At 42.7% G+C, this 18,304-nt stretch overlaps 2 protein-coding genes across 2 annotated transcripts in view; one reads left to right on the top strand and one right to left on the bottom strand.

The window, feature by feature from the left end:
• LOC123517614 (glycine receptor subunit alpha-4-like) overlaps positions 1–18,304 on the bottom strand; it is an 83,618-nt gene that overhangs the window by 25,409 nt on the left and 39,905 nt on the right. The gene's annotated exons all lie outside the window — the stretch shown is intronic.
• On the top strand, positions 523–18,058 carry LOC123517615. The gene is made up of 7 exons (XM_045277893.1): positions 523–710; positions 2,778–2,793; positions 3,998–4,068; positions 4,844–4,922; positions 9,043–9,081; positions 9,265–10,191; positions 17,798–18,058. Exons 1-7 carry the CDS (start codon positions 550–552, stop codon positions 17,951–17,953), a joined length of 1,449 nt encoding a protein of 482 aa, XP_045133828.1. The 5' UTR covers positions 523–549; the 3' UTR covers positions 17,954–18,058.

Here is an 18,304-nt window from a genome sequence, read left to right as displayed (position 1 = left end):
CTGAAGGAACGTGCGTTGTCAACAGAGGAGCAGTTTGTCCAAGGAAACGTTCAATACCTGGTTACTTGGTGCTCTGGGGAAGGTTAGCGTGGAAGAATTACAACTCCCAAGGGTCTGTTTGTAACTGACGCTTCACGACGCTTACCTTCCTAGGGCCTTAATTGTTGGAAGGTGGGACAAAAAGGGGGCTGAGGAAAACCTATTGCTATTGTTCTTGCTGCTGTTATGTTTGTTGTTGTTGTTGTTACTGTTATCTGTGTATACATTTATCTGTCTTTCTATATAATATGCTAAAATTTGGTTACTACTACTACTACTACTACTACTACTACTACTACTACTACTACTACTACTACTACTACTACTACTACTACTACTACTACCACTACTACTACTGCTGCTGCTGCTGCTGCTGCTACTACTACTACTACTACTACTACTACTACTACTACTACTACTACTCCTACTACTACTACTATAACTATACCACTTAAAAATTCCTTAACATTACAGCTTATCAGTTTAAACGTGCCCAGAACCCACAGTGCAATGATACTACGGCCTCTGCCTCCCTCACTGAGAGCGTCTCTGGTCCTTCTAATGCTGGCGCTCTTAGGGGAAGCCTGCCTCCGTCCTCGCCGCCACTACAAACGAATGATCTTCTACCGCCTACCGTCTGCTCCCCGAAGACAACCACAGCAGGATCCAGCGTGAGTTACAAGATGAATTACATGGATATTGTAATACCCTTGAAATACGAAGTGACCATCTTTACTAGGGTTTTACTAGGGTGACCAGACGAGAGCTTACTGGAGGCGAGTGTGATCTGAAAGGTTGAGTAGAGGAATGGGTAAAATTTATATTTCGGAAAGGTTACAGTGAGTGAACCTGGTTGGAATCATAAGGTTGAAGGACAATTGATGAATAAGTGAATGAGCTATTTGACATTGTAACATATGTGAGGCCCCACCCCCAAAAAAAAAAAAAAAAAAAGCGAAGTGCACTAGCATAAGTATTGACGAATAAAGTGACTGAGGAAAAATAGCAGATAACATGAAGATACTCCCCTTGAATGTTCTAGTCTCTGCTGTCACTCCTATGTCTCTCTGGTTTTCTCTCTCTGTCTGTCTGTTTCTGTTTCTCTCTTTCAGTTTCTCTTTTTCTGTCTGTCTGTCTGTCTGTCTGTCTGTCTGTCTGTCTCTCTCTCTCTCTCTCTGGTTTTCTCTCTCTGTCCGTCTGTTTCTGTTTCTGTTTCTCTCTTTATGTCTCTCTTTCTGTCTCTCTCTCTCTCTCTCTCTCTCTCTCTCTCTCTTATGATTACTAGATAATTTCAAGGCATGTAACATTAGCTTATAACAAAGAAAATTGCACTCTCTCTCTCTCTCTCTCTCTCTCTCTCTCTCTCTCTCTTTCTTATGATTACTAGATAATTTCAAGGCATGTATCATTAGCTTATAACAAAGAAACTTGCACTAGGTTAGAGTAGATAACTTAAACTAACGTAACCTGTCCATACACACACCAAAAAATATCTGCTAATGAGTGAAACAGGTATACTAAAGACTAGCCATCCTTGATATTGTTAATAGGAATAAGATTAGATCGCTGATACTTTTAATACAGGTAAGATTAAGTCGCCAAGTTAGGTTAGATAAGTTTTTTATTTATACCATGTGGGCTTTTCACGGGAATTTATGGGCTAAAGGGGATACTTTTTGTGGTTACCTCCTATCTCAAAGCCCTCCCGCTAGGAAACCGTTGCCCAGAGTGAGGAAATCCAACCTGCATTCAGACCGTGGACAGGATTCGAACTCGTGCGCTTGGAGACCCACTTGGTCTCTAAAGCGCTCATGGTTCCACTGTACCCAAACCAATCCTAACATAACCTGCTGAAGCCCAACCCCCATAAAATACCTGGTCACTTTCACCATGGACAAGACAAAATGAAGACTCGTATTCTCAACACTTCTGTGCTTCATCTCCACTATTTCAAAAGGCTTTACTTAGATATACACAAGTTTTTAAGAGTGTTTTTAAGTCTCTAGAGGCGGAGAGACAAGATTTCTATCTTATAAACTGGAGAAACTCTCTTGAAAACCACGCTAATCATCTCTGTGGCCTTGGAAAATAATGGCGATGGGAGAGCACAGCATTTCTGAATACGGACGTAAACCAGGATAAGCAAGATTACTAACTTCATTCAGTTTAATCACACCTAACCTGTCTCAACAGAATTCACAAATAGCACGCGTGGATGGCTGTTATTCTGCTTAATTTCACCACGCAATTCAACGCACGCCCGGCCGTTTGGAGCAATTATTACCGCTCACTTCGGCAAACATTACGAGCCGCGCTAAGGGGAAGAAAAAGGAAAGCACAGTCGTTACGTTCATTTGCCGTAAATTTGACTCGATCTTTGTGTCAGTAATTGCTTGACGCTTCGAATCAGTTTGGACTACAAAGCTTTGTTGAGAGAGAGAGAGAGAGAGAGAGCTGGTACTGGTTGGTCTATAATGAGGGTTTCTACTGAATTACATAAAACTTTTAGGAAATTATATGAGGGAGAAGAGTATTAGAGAGAGAGAGAGAGAGAGAGAGAGAGAGAGAGAGAGAGAGAGAGAGAGAGAGAGAGAGAGAGAGAGAGAGAGAGAGAGAGAATTACACTAATTAACTTTTTTTACAGCTCGGGACAATACACACGCATCGTTAATTTTTGCATTTATTCCTCTTTGTCTTCTTTTCTTTTTATCTTATAGTTGAATTTTCTTCTCTTGCAGGAAAATTAATTGTCTGGTGGGTAACGAGGCTGCCTGGAGGTGGTGGTGGTGGTGATGGTGGTGGTGGTGAGAGAGGAGAAAATGTATGTGTGTATCTGTATCTCTCTCTCTCTCTCTCTCTCTCTCTCTCTCTCTCTCTCTCTCTCTGTGCAAACCAGACAGACAGGAAAAATAGGGCAGGACACAGATCGCATAATCACATTGCCTCTCTTCTCTTCCCCTCAAAGAAACACTCACTCTTGCATGAACAGTTCCGACAGACCATTAGTGCCAGGCTACGACACTGACCTAAAAACACTACACCACTCCATTTCAACCTGTGTGTGTCTGTGTGTGTGTATGTGCGCTTCACGTCTCACCATTACCTTCCATCTTCCACCTCTCCATCCATCACACCGTCACCATCCTTCATCCTTCACATTTCATCCACTCCTGTATTCCAACATCAGCTGTCAATACAGTTAACTCCTTCAATACTGAGACGCAATTTTACCTTGATTTTGGGTATGAGTGGACGATTTTATTTGCATTAGGAAGGGTCTATGGAGGTCAGGAAATTAATGGCTAGAGTCTTTACTATTCTAACCCCAACATATGTTTCTGAAGCTGTATAAAATCACCAAGTAGTAACCAGAATAAACATGAAAACACTTCCTGCTACTGAAAACACTAATGTGACATGTTTAGGAGCAGCCCTGTAGCAGTATTAAACCCAGTATTCTGAAACGCTTTGCTCTCTCACCATTACTACTTTCCAGAGGCTCCAGTTGAAGATACTCGAGTTTTTAAGAGTATTTTTATGGTTCCGGTGATACACTGGCAATATTCCTAGTTTATCAAAATGTGAAACTCTCTTAAAAATCCGGCTAGTTGTCTCTGTGGCCTTGAAAAATTGTTGTGAGAGGGGAAGGCGTTTCTGAATACGGCCATAAGACAGATACAAGCACGGTAACGTCAGTAATGTTACCAGATGGTTTAAACAGTGCGGTGTTCTCAGACAGTACTGCCAATTAACACAACGTGACGAGAGAGAGAGAGAGAGAGAGAGAGAGAGAGAGAGAGAGAGAGAGAGAGAGAAAGACCTGTTCATGATACGCTCGCTTCTTGGTTGTCATGATCCTTGTAATGTCAGCTCTTAGTCATCCTCTCTCTCTCTCTCTCTCTCTCTCTCTCTCTCTCTCTCTCTCTCTCCAGCCCATCCATCACTGCGTGCGTTCCAGATTGATGTGTGTTACCTGAGCCTCGACCACCCCAAGCTGTGCGAGGACACACTCAAGGCTCTCAGGGACAGGTCAGTGCATTGAGGGCAGAGGCTGGTAGTTGCTTGAGTCTCCTCCTCCTCCTCCTCCTCCTTCTCCTCCTTTTTTTTCTCCTTTTTCTTCTTCTTTTTTTCCTTCTTTTTCTTTTCTTCTTTTTTTTTACTCTTCTTTCTTCTTATTATTTTTTTCTTCTTTATTACTTTTTTCTTCTTTTTTCTTTCTTTTTTCTTCTTCTTCTTTCTCCTTTTCCTCCTCTTCTTCTTCTTCTTCCTCCTCCTCCTCCTCCTCCTCCTCCTCCTCCTCCTCCTTCTCTTCCTTCGGTTCGGTGTTACAATCCCTTATGTCACCACTTTAAAATTCTTTTCTTTCTTTACCCCCTTCATATCCTTTTTTCGTCCTATACCTCCTCCTCTTTCTCCATTTTCCTCCTCCTCCTCCTCTTCCTCCTCCTGTTCTTCTTGCACAATTTCTCATGTCATTATTTTTTTTCCTTCTCTATGTCCTCCACATCTTTCTCTTTCTTCCTCTTCCATCTCCTCTTTCTTCTTTTCCCTTCCTCCTCTTCCTCCTCTTCTCTTTGCGCAACCCCTTATGCAATTACTTCTTTTCCCTTTCCTTACTGCCTCCTTCATTTCCTCTCTTCATCCTCCATCTCCTCCTCTTCTTGCACCATTCCTTATGTAATTTACTTTCTTCCCTCTCCTCCATCTCCTCTATTTCCTTCTGTTTCTTCCTTCTTAACCTCATTTCTCCTCCTCCTCCCCCTCCTTCTTCTCCTTCTCGATTCTTTCCTTCTCCTTCTTCCAGGGAAGCGATGGAGCCCTGTAGCGATTCCTGTGCAGCCAACGCCACTGGATCTGTGTGTTTACATCCCACAGTCATCATGGTAAGCTTCCTTTTCCCTTATGCCTTCCTCTCTCTCTCTCTCTCTCTCTCTCTCTCTCTCTCTCTCTCTCTCTCTCTCTCTCTCTCTCTCTCTCTCTCTGTACTCTCGTCTCGTCCCTTCCGGCTTTCCTTCTTGAGCCGTTGGTCGATAAATCGTTTTTTGTTATTTTTTTATTTTCTGTTTTCAGTTTAAATTTTTTCTCGTATTTTTCGTTCTTTCTTTCCTTTTTTTTTTTTTCTTTCCGTACGTGTATGATTTTCTTGTTCCCTCCGTTCTTTGTTCCTTTCTTCTATCTTTTTTTTTTTACTTGTTTATTCCTTATTTACTTTTTCCTTCCTTCCTTCCTTCCTTCCTTTATTGGGTGTCTCCTCTTCTCCCACCACTACCGCAACTTCCTTCTCCATCTCCTCCTCCTCCTCCTCCTCCTCCTCCTCCTCCTCCTCCTCCTCCTCCTCCTCCTCCTCCTCCTCCTCCTCCTCCTCTTCCTCTTCCTTCTCGCGCATCGCCTCTCTTGACGGCTCTTAAGTACCTCAGGCTATAAGGAAATCTTTTAAATTCCAGCTACAATTTTCTGTGAGTTCTTTCCTGTCAATACATTCGTGATTTATGTATTTGTGAAGTCTCTTATTTATATTTATTTACAGAGAACATGTTTTTGAGTTCATGGTTTTCAAAGTTTTGCAGATATCTCGTTGCCATTTGAGTTTGGTAATACTTTTTGATATCCAATGCAATGATATACACGAGGAATTTATGAAGAAGCTGATTAAACCCCTTCAGTACTGGGACGCATTTTTACCATGAGTTTTGGATGTGATTAGACGATTTTATTGACATTAGGATGGGTCTATGGGGTGTCAGAAGATTAATGGCCAGTCTTCACTATTTTAATCCCCACATAAGTGTCTGAATCTGTATAAAATCAGCGAATAGTAAGCAGAATGAATATGAAAACGTGTCCTGGTACTGAAGATATCAAAGTAAGGGAAGCTGCAAGAAGCCATCAGGTCTTCACGTGGCAGTCAGTCCCTTCAAGAGATATGCTTACCCACTTCCACGTAGCACTCCACATCCAAAAAATTTATCTAATCCTCTTTAAAAAATTCCTAAAGATTCAACACTTACTAGTAGATCATTGAGTCCATTCCATTCATCTACAAGTCTTTTATTTTTCTTCCTCTTTATACGACCTTATTTTCAGTGTGTAGTAAGAATTAGAAGGGTCAGCCACTCGAGTCAACTTTTTCCTTCTGTTTCTATTCACTGTATCCTCTGATATAGTCTAAGTTTATTCACATCGCACTTCAGCATGTCTTTCCATCTTATTCTCTGTCTATACACACTCCTCCACGTAAATGGTATCAGCATTGCCTTCTTCGCTGGTTCCTTCTGATCTCTCCTCTTCACATGTCCAAAATATTTCAACCTTGCCTCACTCTTTCTTTTCACAGTTCGTAATGCAAGTTGAAATACGTAAACACGAGAGGTGTTTCAGGTGTGTTGGTAGACTAAATGTTACGCCATCACCGCCACCAAGACACTTTTCGCTCCTTCGTTAAATCACAATTCAAACTTTGCCTTAATCTTTCCTACAAAAGTTACCTACGTATGTAAAATTTCCTTTTCGTTCCTTACTTCCCAGCGGCTTAGTTTCTTTAATCAATTCGATACCTAAAGTTTTCCTTAATTCTTTTTCCCGGAGGTATACTGTTTCTATTTAACTTTTCTTAACGATCACTCCTAAAGGCAATCAAAGTACGTGAAGCATATTTTTCCTTTTCCAGCGACTCCAGTTTCGTTCACCACCTCATAACCCAAACTTTCCCTTTCCCTTTACTCCTGCTACCTACGGTACTGTTTCCTATTAAAGTTTCCTCAATTTTAACCGTAATTCAAATACGGATAGCATTTCCCTTTTCTTCTAGCAGGCTCCAGTTCCCTTCATCACCTCATAACTTCAAACTTTTCTCTAATTCTTGTTCCCGAGGGTACTGTTTCTTACCCAGCAGGCTTTCCCGTACCTCCAGGACACGAGTGTCTTAAGCCCGTATTCTGAAACGCCTTACTTTCTCAGCGTCACTACTTTCCAGAGGTTTTCATTGAAGATATTCGTGTTTTTAAGGGTATTTCTATTGTTATAGTGATGGACTGGCAAGATTTCTATATAATTATAAGGAGAAACTGTATTGAAAATCTGTCTAGTCGTCTCTGTGGCCGTGGAAAACAGTGGTGGTGAGAAAGCAAGGCGTTTCTGAATACAAGTCCCCGTCTCGTCATGTGTTCTTCCAGCGGCGCCTGTTAAGAATCTATCCCTTATGATTTGTCTCTCTCCCATCTGCCGTCCTTCCTTCCTTCCCAGTGAGACCCTTATAACTTCTAACTTCTACTCTCCTTTTTCCTCCTTCTCTCTGTCTGTCTGTCTGTCTTCCTCTCTCTCTCTCTCTCTCTTGCTTCTGCCTCATCATTAGTCTCGTGACCTTCTTTCGTAGCTTTCATCCCACTGATAAAGACAAGTTTGTTAAGACTTCTTGGTAACTTTATGTTTTTCTTAATGATGAATGTTCGTATGCTTGACGTTACCTAGTTATGGTCTGTTCTGTTCACCCTGGATGTTATTTATTCATTCATTTATTCATTTATCATCTTTTTTTCTATGTGTGAATACGGAAAGGCAAGGATAACGGCAGGAAATGTAAGAGAAGATTCACTGATTTTACTAATTTTTCCACCTCTTTCTTCTTTAGTTTCTTCTCTTCTCTATTCTTGCCTTCCCTCTCCTTTCTTTCCTCACAATTTTTTTCCTTTCTTTTCCATCTTCTTTGATCTTGCTTCCTGTCACCCTCATTCCTCATGTTTTCCTTCCTTTTCCTTCTCTCCTTTTCCTCTTCTTTGAACTTGTTCCCTATTACACCCATTCCTCCTGTTTCCCTCCTCTTTCCTTCTCTCCTTTCTCTCTTCTTTGATCTTATTCCCTGTCACCTCTATTCTTTTTCCCTCTTCCTTTCTCTCTTTTCTCCTTCCTACTCTTCATTACTTTTCAATTCCTCTCTTACCCAGTTATCTTCAATCTCCTCTCCCTTCCTCTTGTCTCTATACCTTTGACTTTCCCTCTCTTTCCTTTCGTTCGCTACGTCCTCCATCTCCCTTCCCATCTCTTCTATTCCACTCTCTTCTTTCTCTTTCCTGCCTTCATTTGTTTCCACCTTTCCTCTTCCCTTGCCTCTAGTTTGCGTCACCCTCCCTTGTTCTTCCTGTGTTCCCGAATATTAAAGGTTTACTGCAAATTCAAATCCAAGTATTACTACCCATTGCATTATCGCCTGTTGCTTCTCTTCTTTATAGTTTCCCTCTCATTGCGCTACAGTGAATCGCAACGCGGGGGCGTCTTGCAATCCATGTTATCGAAATCAACCTTTGAGCGAGACGGTTTTCGAAGCTTTACCGCCACTCACTTCACTTCACGGCGTGCATTTGATGAACAGCCAGCCATACGCCTCAACGAATCGCGGTGCTTATTACCATGATTCTTGGAAATATGCCGCGCCACACTCCAAACTTTATTAGTGAAATGCAGCGGTTTCAAGGATTCGGGAGTTTGGTGAGGGAAGGAAGAGAAGGGAGCACTGCGCGGTGAATCCTGAAAAGCTGCTCAAAGGAAGTGAAAAAAAAAAAAACTGCATTTTTCTCATTTCGTGCCTCGCTTCATAACACTCGGGGATTGGCAGATATGAGGGAGATAACGCAGAGAAAACGCCCCCGATTTTTCATGTTTTCTCGTGGGTAATATCCTGATGCAACGATGTGAGTGAGTGAATGAGTGTGTGAGTGAGTGAAGGCAGGCAGGCAGGCGGCGAGAGGGGGTTTATTTATCTATGTTTTGCGTCCTTCCCCTGAGTGTTGTGATGAGCCAATCCCATCCAACTCTATACCCCCACCCCGTCCCACCCTCGCCGCACCCCACATGCTACATCAAAGGCACTGTCAATACAGCCTCGCTTATTTTCCTGTCTCCTTTGTTTACTTTCTGGGAAAGTGAGACAGAAAAGTAAAAAAATGAAGATATGATAAAATAAAAGAAAAAAGTTATTCTCTTGTGTAATTAACATTTGAAATCTTTCAGTATTTGTTGGATCGATACGCGGGGCTGAGCTGCGGCCAGGTGAGAGAGAGAGAGAGAGAGAGAGAGAGAGAGAGAGAGAGAGAGAGAGAGAGAGAGAGAGAGAGAGAGAGAGAGAGAGAGAGAGAGAGAGAGAAACATATTGTCCCTATAACTAATGCAAAAACTCATTAATTAATCTCCATTGACTCAACTAATAGGTTCTAATTCTTTCATCTCCTGCAGCAATGGGAATCAACCTTCTGGGGCGTCGATTCCTCCACCACACCACCAACTACCACCCAGCCTGCCTCTACATCGACCTGGAGCCCTGCGCCACCTCGACCACCCACCCAGCACCCTTCCCACCCTGACTCTAGTTCATTAGGGGTGAATAAGGAGCTAAGAGACAGTCATAACGCTCCTCTTGGCCCCGCAGAGCACCCACGCTTGTATGTCAGCAGCAAGACGCGGATAGTGAAGTATGAATCGCGAAAGAAGGGTGCACGGGGTTCTAATCTCCCAGACGCGGTGCTCTGGCTTCTAGTGCACAGTAAGCGATTGGTCTTCCTACCGAGAGCAAACATCAATAACTCCCATGGGCCTCTCAAGCAGCCCAGCCTCAATAGCAGTGATCCATCGCCACTAAACCCTCAGAGCTCCTTCATCCCAGCGCAACATTCTGGGCCTTTAATAGTCGCCGCCACGTTTGCTACTCGTAATCCTCCCGCCAGCCATCACAGTCAGCCAGCACGTGAGGGGAGTCAGGAAGCGGTCACCCAACACCTTACTCCCACAGTGCTACCAGACGATGCCATGGAACAACAACACAAGCCTCAGATGGACGGCGAGTATAAGTCAGAGAGAGAAAATACTGTCGACGTGCGCCCTCCCAAAGCAACCAACACAACAGTGACTCCTGTGAGAGAAACGACAGGTGGTATGAAAGAAGCTCAAAGGTTAAGCGGGAATGGACAAAGCGTGTCTCTTGGTTTTCCTTCTTCCAGTAGCGACGGTATTTCAGAGCCGGAGTCAGCTGAGGGAGTAGCACACACAGAGTCGAGGGTACGGGAATCGAGTACAAGGTCTGGGAAGGAAGTATTGAGGAAGAGTCATTTGTCAAGAGAAGGGAAGCAGGTTTCACACCACACCAATGTCCTTGTCAGAAACCTTGTAAGTATAACTCGTTTTTTTCTAATTTCAGTTTTATTATTATTATTTTTTCATTTATCTTTCCCCCTCGCTGCATACATTTCCATTTTTGTGTTTCGTGTTTTTCTTTTTCATTTCATTTCCTTTCGTAAATTTCTCGATTTTTTTTTATCCTCCCTTCTCTTCCATTTCCCTCTACCATTTGGACACTTTTTTTCTATCCTTCTCTTCCCTCTCTCGCATGTATGTACATTTCCGCCTATAAATTTCAAGACTTTTATTTTAATTCTTTTCCATCCTTACTGCATGAGTAGAAAGAAGCACTTCCACTGGTAAATTTAGGATTTTCCCCCTCCTCTCTTCCCTTCCCCCAACCATCTCATAATAACAACAACAACAACAACACATGGTAACCACAAAATTTACGTGTCCACCTCTCTCTCTCTCTCTCTCTCTCTCTCTCTCTCTCTTGGTCCCTCTCTCTCTTTCACTCTGTTTCTCCTCCCCAACGCGACACATACATACTAAAAACTCAAGACACAAAAAACATTCACACGTCGCCACGATTCCTGACAAACTTTTCCTATTCTTTTCTCTTCTTTTGCGTCTGGCAAGCGTCGTCCCAAGAATCAAGGGATACAAAACACCGTCGCTTTCCGGGAAGAACCGATGATGGAATGAATTCGTCACGTCACTGGTGTAAAATGTTTCCTTGAGTCATTTCTCAACATTAAGTGCGAAGGAGCAGGACGGCGAGTTTGTCTTACCATGTTTACCGTGTCTTTAATTTTTCATGGTAGAGAGAGAGGGAAAGGGAGAGAGAGAGAGAGAGAGAGAGAGAGAGAGAGAGAGAGAGAGAGAGAGAGAGAGAGAGAGAGAGAGAGAGAGAGAGAGAGAGAGAGAGAGAGAGAGAGTGTCTGCCCAACTCCTCGCTTCCGAAGTCAGAGAAAGAATATAAAAAAGTTGACCGATATAGTTCCAGAGGCTTAGTTATATCACTACCACCATCACCACCACCACAACTGCTACTATTACTATTACTACTACTATTACTATTACTACTACTACTTTTACTATTGCTACTATTACCATTACTTCTACTTTTGCTACTATTACTACTACTACTGCTTCTACTATTGCTACTACTACTACTACTACTACTACTACTACTACTACTACTACTACTACTACTACTACTACTACTGCTACTACTGCTACTGCTACTACTACTACTACTACTACTACTAGTACTACTACTACTACTACTACTAGTACTACTAGTTCTACTATTGGTACTACTACTACTACTACTAATACTAGTACCACTACAATGGTGAGTAACGATAGTGAAAGAATTTGAGTTTGCAAAGTATTCAGAAACGGGAAGACCAATTTTAAGGACCACCGAGATGATTAGTATGGCCGTTAAAAATGTTTGTTCTGTTAATAATGTAGAAATCTTATTAATCTGTCACTACAACCACTTAAACACTTTTAACAAGTATAACATTCTCTAGATTCTAGAGCAAGGGTTCTCAACCTTTTTATCATTAAGAACCCCCTGAGTTATAGGACCATCTACCCGAACCCCCAGTTTTATGACATGGAGCATGGAACTCAATATGCAATGGTACTGCAAAGGATTTTATTAGATCAGCAATCTAAGTATCCCTAGAAATCTTATGAATCTCCCTGGGGTTTCGTGCTGTCAGGATGGTCACTGTCCATGAGCTAACATCATTAGGTCTCTATGACGCTGAAGACATCTATGCAGAACGGTTTGGTTGGCAATAGACAATCTCATTATCAGACTTTGATCTCTAAGTTATGAAAATAGACAAATTTTCGGGGCTTCATATGTTCATGGTGTCTTGTAGTCTACTTACTAACCTAGAAGGAAAGAAAATATCATACTAACTTCGAGTTATCAATTGAGGAAGAAGTAATCTTTGTCCCAGGAATAGAGCTAGATGGTATATAAAAAAAAAACACAATGCATAGTTATAACCTAACTCTACTATTATAGCGTTTTTGTCGTAGATACATGTTTGAAATACTTTACCTATCTTGATATCTCCTTATGTGACAGAAGAATATCCAAAAATATACGATATGCAGTTGACCATCTTTTCTGTGAAATATTACGATATCTGTTGAATCTGGCAACTTCAACGGGAGTTTGGGTCCTCTCCTAGTGTTTCCTTATATTTGAAACATTGATATTTACACGTCATTGTGATCAGGGAAATAAAGGAAACTAAGTTTGCTTTTTTCTAAGAGCATGAAATAGAAAAAATTATGTCTACAGGTGGCAGTTTATGTATAAGACAAGCAAACCTGTGTGCACTCATCCACTCTATCCAGAAGCTTAACTAATTTTCAAAAGTTCCCCAATAGTTACACAACTACCATTGGTCTACTGTTTCTATCCAGTTATCTACAAACACGTACACATTCACGGCAGCAACATGCAAAGTACACTAAATACTCCGGAGCAAAGCTGCCTCACCTTGTTTCATTAATCAGCTAACTCTTGCACACTTTCAGACCAAAGCTATTTTTCATTTACCATCGACGATTTTATATTCGAATCAAAATTTAAACGACGATTGAGAACTTTCGGCCTAAAGTTGTTGAGGGCCGTGACGGCCTTGGGCGCCGCACGGGGGAAGGAGGTGGCTGTCGGGTCCGGCCTGGGGCCCAAGGCAGGAACTGGCTGCAGGTCCTTCTTTTCCTTGGTGGCCTCAAGCTTCACTACTAGTCGTCCACTTGCAGCGCCTCACACTAGGCAAGGGTCGCCATAAGCAAGAGATCAATGTCTACCACTCACCAGATGGTGCCGTGAGGGGCCCTAAAGGGGTGATAAGGGCTCCTTGCATAGTCTGGTGGTGAGTGGTGTGTACGGGTCCCTGCTTATAATGACACCGGGCTGAACAACTCGCCATGAACGAGGGCACGCTGTGCGCCATGAGCCAGGCACTGACAGTACCAGTGGTCCTTTACGTTAGGTTAGGTTAGGTTAGGTTAGGTTAGGTTAGGTTAGGTTAGGTAAAAGGACTCACTTCATGACAGTGTTTGGGGAGTGGTGTGTGGCGGGTCATTGCTCATGGCGACCCGTGTGAGGCATTGCAAGGTTGCATCGTCACTGCTCTCATAACCACGGGACTGGGGTTGACCCTTTCTGGGTGAAAAGTTTCGTCCCAGTACCTGTGTAGGTAATAATACTTTGAATCGTTTCGCCATCGCCATCGCCGCACCGTTAGCCTCGATAAACGGATCGTTATCCTCGACAAACACATCTTTACCGTGGACACTGGAATCGCAACCTGTCGTGGAATCCCATTGTTAACGTGGACTCATTTTCCTTTGCGGCTTCAAGCTCACTGGTTGTCGTCAACTTGCAGCGCCTCACACTAGGCAAGGGTCGCCTTAAGCAGTCTGCCGTGTCTACCGTCCACCAGATGATGCCGTGAGGGGCCTTTAAGGGGTGATAAGGGCTCCTTGCATAGAGTCTGGTGGTGAGTGGTGTGTACGGGACCTCTGCTTATAATGACACCGTGCTGAACAACTCGCCATGAACGAGGGCACGCTGTGCGCCATGCACCAGGCACTGACAATACCAGTGGTCCTTTACGGGGTGAAAAGGACTCACTGACAGTGTTTGGGGAGTGGTGTGTGGCGGGTCATTGCTCATGGCTACCCGTGTGAGGCGCAGTGAGGTGGCAGCGTCACTCTCCTCGCACTCACGGGTCTGGGGTGAACCCTTACGGGGTGAAAGGGTTCGTCTCAGTACCTGTGTAGGCAAGTGAACTTCAATTGCGTCGCAGTGAGGTGGCAGCGCCACTCTCCTCGCACCTAAGGGTGTGGGTGGACCCTTACGGGGTGAAAGGGTTCGTCCCAGTACCGGTGTAGGCAAGTGAACTTCAATTGCGGCGCAGGAAGGTGGCAGCGTCACTCTACTCGCACCCAAGGGTCTGGGTGGACCCTTACGGGGTGAAAGGGTTCGTCCCAGTACCTGTGTAGGCAAGTGGACTTCAATATTGTGTCGTGAAATCGCATCGTGAGAACTGGAACCGCATCGACATCGTGGAAACCCGCATCGTTACCGTGGAAACTGGAATTGCATCTTGATCGTGGAAACTCGCATTATTATCGTGGAAACTGGAATGCATCTTTATCGTGGAATGGCATCGTTATTTTGGAAACTCGCATCGCTATCGAGGAAACTGGAATGGCATTGTTATCTTGGAAACTCGGAGCGCTATCGAGGAATCTGGAATCACATCTTATCATACACACTGTTATCGTGGAAGCTCTCGTGATCGTCGTTCGTTTCGTTATCTCTGAATTACTTAATTAGTCTTGGTATTATTCTTAGCCTCCGTAATAATAGAGATGTTGGTCATTTTTATCTTATCTCTTTTACTGTATTTTTTTCTCAGGGTATAGTTTAGTGTTCTTCAACCTTTTCTAAGTTCGTGCACCTTTTCGAGAAGCAAGGAGGACTATAAAAGAAATGCATCAATATTTGTAATTTTCCCTACTTTAAGACTGAAAATCGATAGATAACATTATTGTATATCTACCTGAAGCTATAGTTTTCGGTCCTAAACAGTCGCTATATAGTGCGAAATGTACTATAACAAAATGCCACATCTCAAACACATCAGGCCCGTGTTCCGTCTGAGTGTAATATATTACTATTGTGAATAAATCGTAATACTTTGATTAATGTCAATAGGAGAGGACCCAAACTGTCACATTTTCAGTGTTCGCAGGTTGGTTTAATTCAGGAGTGGGTCAGCATCGTCTCGCGGTACAGAGTAGTCGTCTCTAAACACTGTATTACGATGTATCTATTGATTTACCATGCTTTTACTCCTTCCAGTATTTTTCTGTTCTTATTCTACCATGGTATTTCTTTATAGTTACTTGAGTTTATACGACTAACATCATAATATAGAGCAAAACATAATTGTCTGGTGTACCAAGATCTTTAATTTCTAGAGACTTAAATACAGCACGGAACCTTAACACACATTTCACCTCGCTTCTGCACAGGTTAATTCTTCACAAGGAATGAGTAGAGCAATATTTGTTCGGTTTTCTTTATGAGAAAAAAAAAAGAAAATTAGCGGCCGAAACAGAAATAGTCCGAGGGTGTTGTAGTGTTTTCATCACCGTGTTCCTAAGCTCTGTCTTGCCATAGCCTGAACATGGTATTCAGTTCAGTTCAGTTGATAGGCGGAAGTGTAGCCTGGATATCGGCACTTCCTGATGTGTTTTGGTTTGGGTTTTGTCTGGGTCTGTAGCTGTAATTAATTATTATTTAAACTTTTTACTTTATGTTCTCTTATTTTCCAAAAATTATATATTATTTCTTTATTTTCTTCTATACTAGATTTTTCAAAAAGTAATTTTTCAATGAGGTGTTCTTCATTTTCTGGGTAAGGACGCTGCCAATTGGGGTGTTTGGATCTTTCATTGGTGTAGGCTGGGCAATGTAAGAGGAAATGTTTATGCCTTTAGACTATAGATCAGGGGTTCTCAACCTTTTTCTCGTTAAGAACGCTCTGAGTTAAAAGTCCATCTACCCGAACCCCCAGTAATTTGACATCAAACAGAATGTTAATTTAGTGACTGACACTAACTCAATAGGCAAAGGTATTCTGCAAAGGATGTACCATTAAATCAGCCATCTAAGTACCCCTGGAAATCTTTTGATCCCCTGGGGGTTAGCGAACCCCAGATTGAGATCCCCTGCTCTAGAGCCTCTTTATACTCTTCTACACTGAGAAACACTTTCTACTATAATTATTGAGTGTGATTAGACGATTTTATTTGCAATAAGAAAAGTCTATGGAGGTCAGAAGATTTATAGCTAGTCTTTACTGTTTTAATCCCCCCACATAAGTGTCTGAAACTGTATAAAATCGCTAATTATAATAACCATAATGAATATGAAAACGCGGCATGTTACGGAAGGGGTTAAAGCAGTCATGGTTGGGAGCAGAAGTGGTTCAGTACACGGACCATTGAGAAACACATGTGAATTGACCGGCAGACCAGGTGGTGGCTGCGGCGGGAGGGAAGGATTCGCTACATGCAAGTTAGGCCCATATTCAGAAACGCTTTGCTCTCTCTCACACTACTATTTTCCGAGGCCACAGAGATGATTAGCTGGGTTTTCAAGAGTGTTTCTCTAGTTAATAATATAGAAAGTTTGTCACTCTGCCTCTAAAACCATGAAAACACCTTAAACTAGAGTAGATTTAAATAAGCCCTTTTGAAATAGTGGAGGTGAAGCACAGAAGTGTTTGAGAGGAGCCAGAGTGCCGAGGCTGCCGAGATACGAGGAGCGCGAGGTTACGAGCTTATTAGCGCCGAGTCGTGCTACAAATTATACAACTTTCAGAAAAAAAATGCTTAGATATCGCACGTCTATTATCCCGGCCAAGCAGGCGTCGCGTGGGGGATCATGCGGGTCACGACTCTTACACAGGCGGCGCGCGGAGACAAAGACTAAGTAACCAGCATAATTTTTCGTGCAGCAACATTTTACAGGCAATTTGTTAAGACTTAATTAACTTTACAGCTCGAGGCTTGGCCATTTATTTTGCTAGTATGACAAAAAATGAGGGAAAGGAGGCTACGAGGAGAGAAAAGAGGGAAGAAAGGGGAAATAATGTTTAAACGTTGGCAAACACTTATGTATACAAAACATCTCTCGTTTGACTTCACCCATTACCATAACAACTAAAACTACTAACACGCAAGCAACACAAAAACGCGAAAAGAGAAACTGCAACAAAGCCAATCCCTGTGAAGAATCGTACACATATATACCTACTTCATCCACCTTTCATCTTTATCCATACATTCACACGCACCTTAATACATACTAAGCTGCGGAAGGGATCACCACTATCTTGCTTGCTAACCCACTTGGAGCCACCTTAATCCTGCCATTGTGTCCTGCAGCTTCACCTTGCTACACCAAACAGGAATTTAATAAAAGACAGGCTGGGTCCTTGTTTAAGTAACGTCACCCACCTCTCTCTCTCTCTCTCTCTCTCTCTCTCTCTCTCTCTTTTCTCTGTCTCTCTCTCTCTGCAACAAAGACAGGCCAGTGCAGCAGCAGCATTATTGTATTACTCAGCTTAATTCACTTTACAACCTCGGTCCATTTAGCGAGAAGGGCGAAGACTGTGTGCGGTTAGTTTTTGGTATCTGTCTGGCTGTATGCATGTTTGTTTGTCTACTTGTCTGTCTATCTATCTGTCTGTCCATCTATCTATCTATCTATCTATTTATTTATAAGTTTATGTATTTATTTAGCTATCTTTATCTCTATCGCTTCGTCTGTTTGTCTGTCCGTCTGTCTGTCTGCTAATTTGTCTGTACGGCCTTCCATCTCTCTCTCTCTCTCTCTCTCTCTCTCTCTCTCTCTCTCTCTCTCTCTCTCTCTCTCTCTCTCTCTCTGATTCAGTTCGAAAAGCACCCAACCAGAGCCCACAATACAATAACTCATCATTTCTTCTCCCTAACAGAGAGCTTTGCCGAAGTGGCGACGTGTAACTCAGTTGTTGCGGCGCCCTAACTCAATTAATGTCTATCTCGCCACCAGCACGCCGACCAGGAGGAGAGCAGTGGCCGTGGTCTGCTGGGATGGGTGGTGGTCTCCCTCCTGAGTGCGGTGCTCATGGCAGTTTGCTGTGGCCTCCTCACTTTCGCCTGTGTCACTCTTTGTCACGCCAGAAAACGCTCATATCAACTGCAGTGAAACTCCGTGATATAGATACAAAGGCTCGTATTCTCAAACACTTCTGTGCTTCACCTCCACTATTTCAAAAGGCTTTACTTATAATTGCACGAGATTTTAAGCTGTTTTTACAGTTCTAGATGCAGAGAGACAAGATTTCTACATTATTAACTGGAAAACACTCTTGAAAACCCAACGAATCATCTCTGTGGCCTTGGAAAATAGTCGTGGTGAGAGAGCAGAGAGTTTCTGAATATGGACCTTAATTCCTTCAGTACCAGGACACGTTTTCATTTATTCTGTTTACTATTGTGATTTCATGCAGTATCACAAACTTATGTGATGATTAAAGTAGTGAAGACTCTGGCCATT

Source organism: Portunus trituberculatus, chromosome 42 (assembly GCF_017591435.1).
Source record: "Portunus trituberculatus isolate SZX2019 chromosome 42, ASM1759143v1, whole genome shotgun sequence".
NCBI classification, from domain to species: domain Eukaryota; kingdom Metazoa; phylum Arthropoda; class Malacostraca; order Decapoda; family Portunidae; genus Portunus; species Portunus trituberculatus.
Note: the sequence above shows the minus strand (reverse complement) of the source record. Positions and strands in the feature narration are given on the sequence as shown.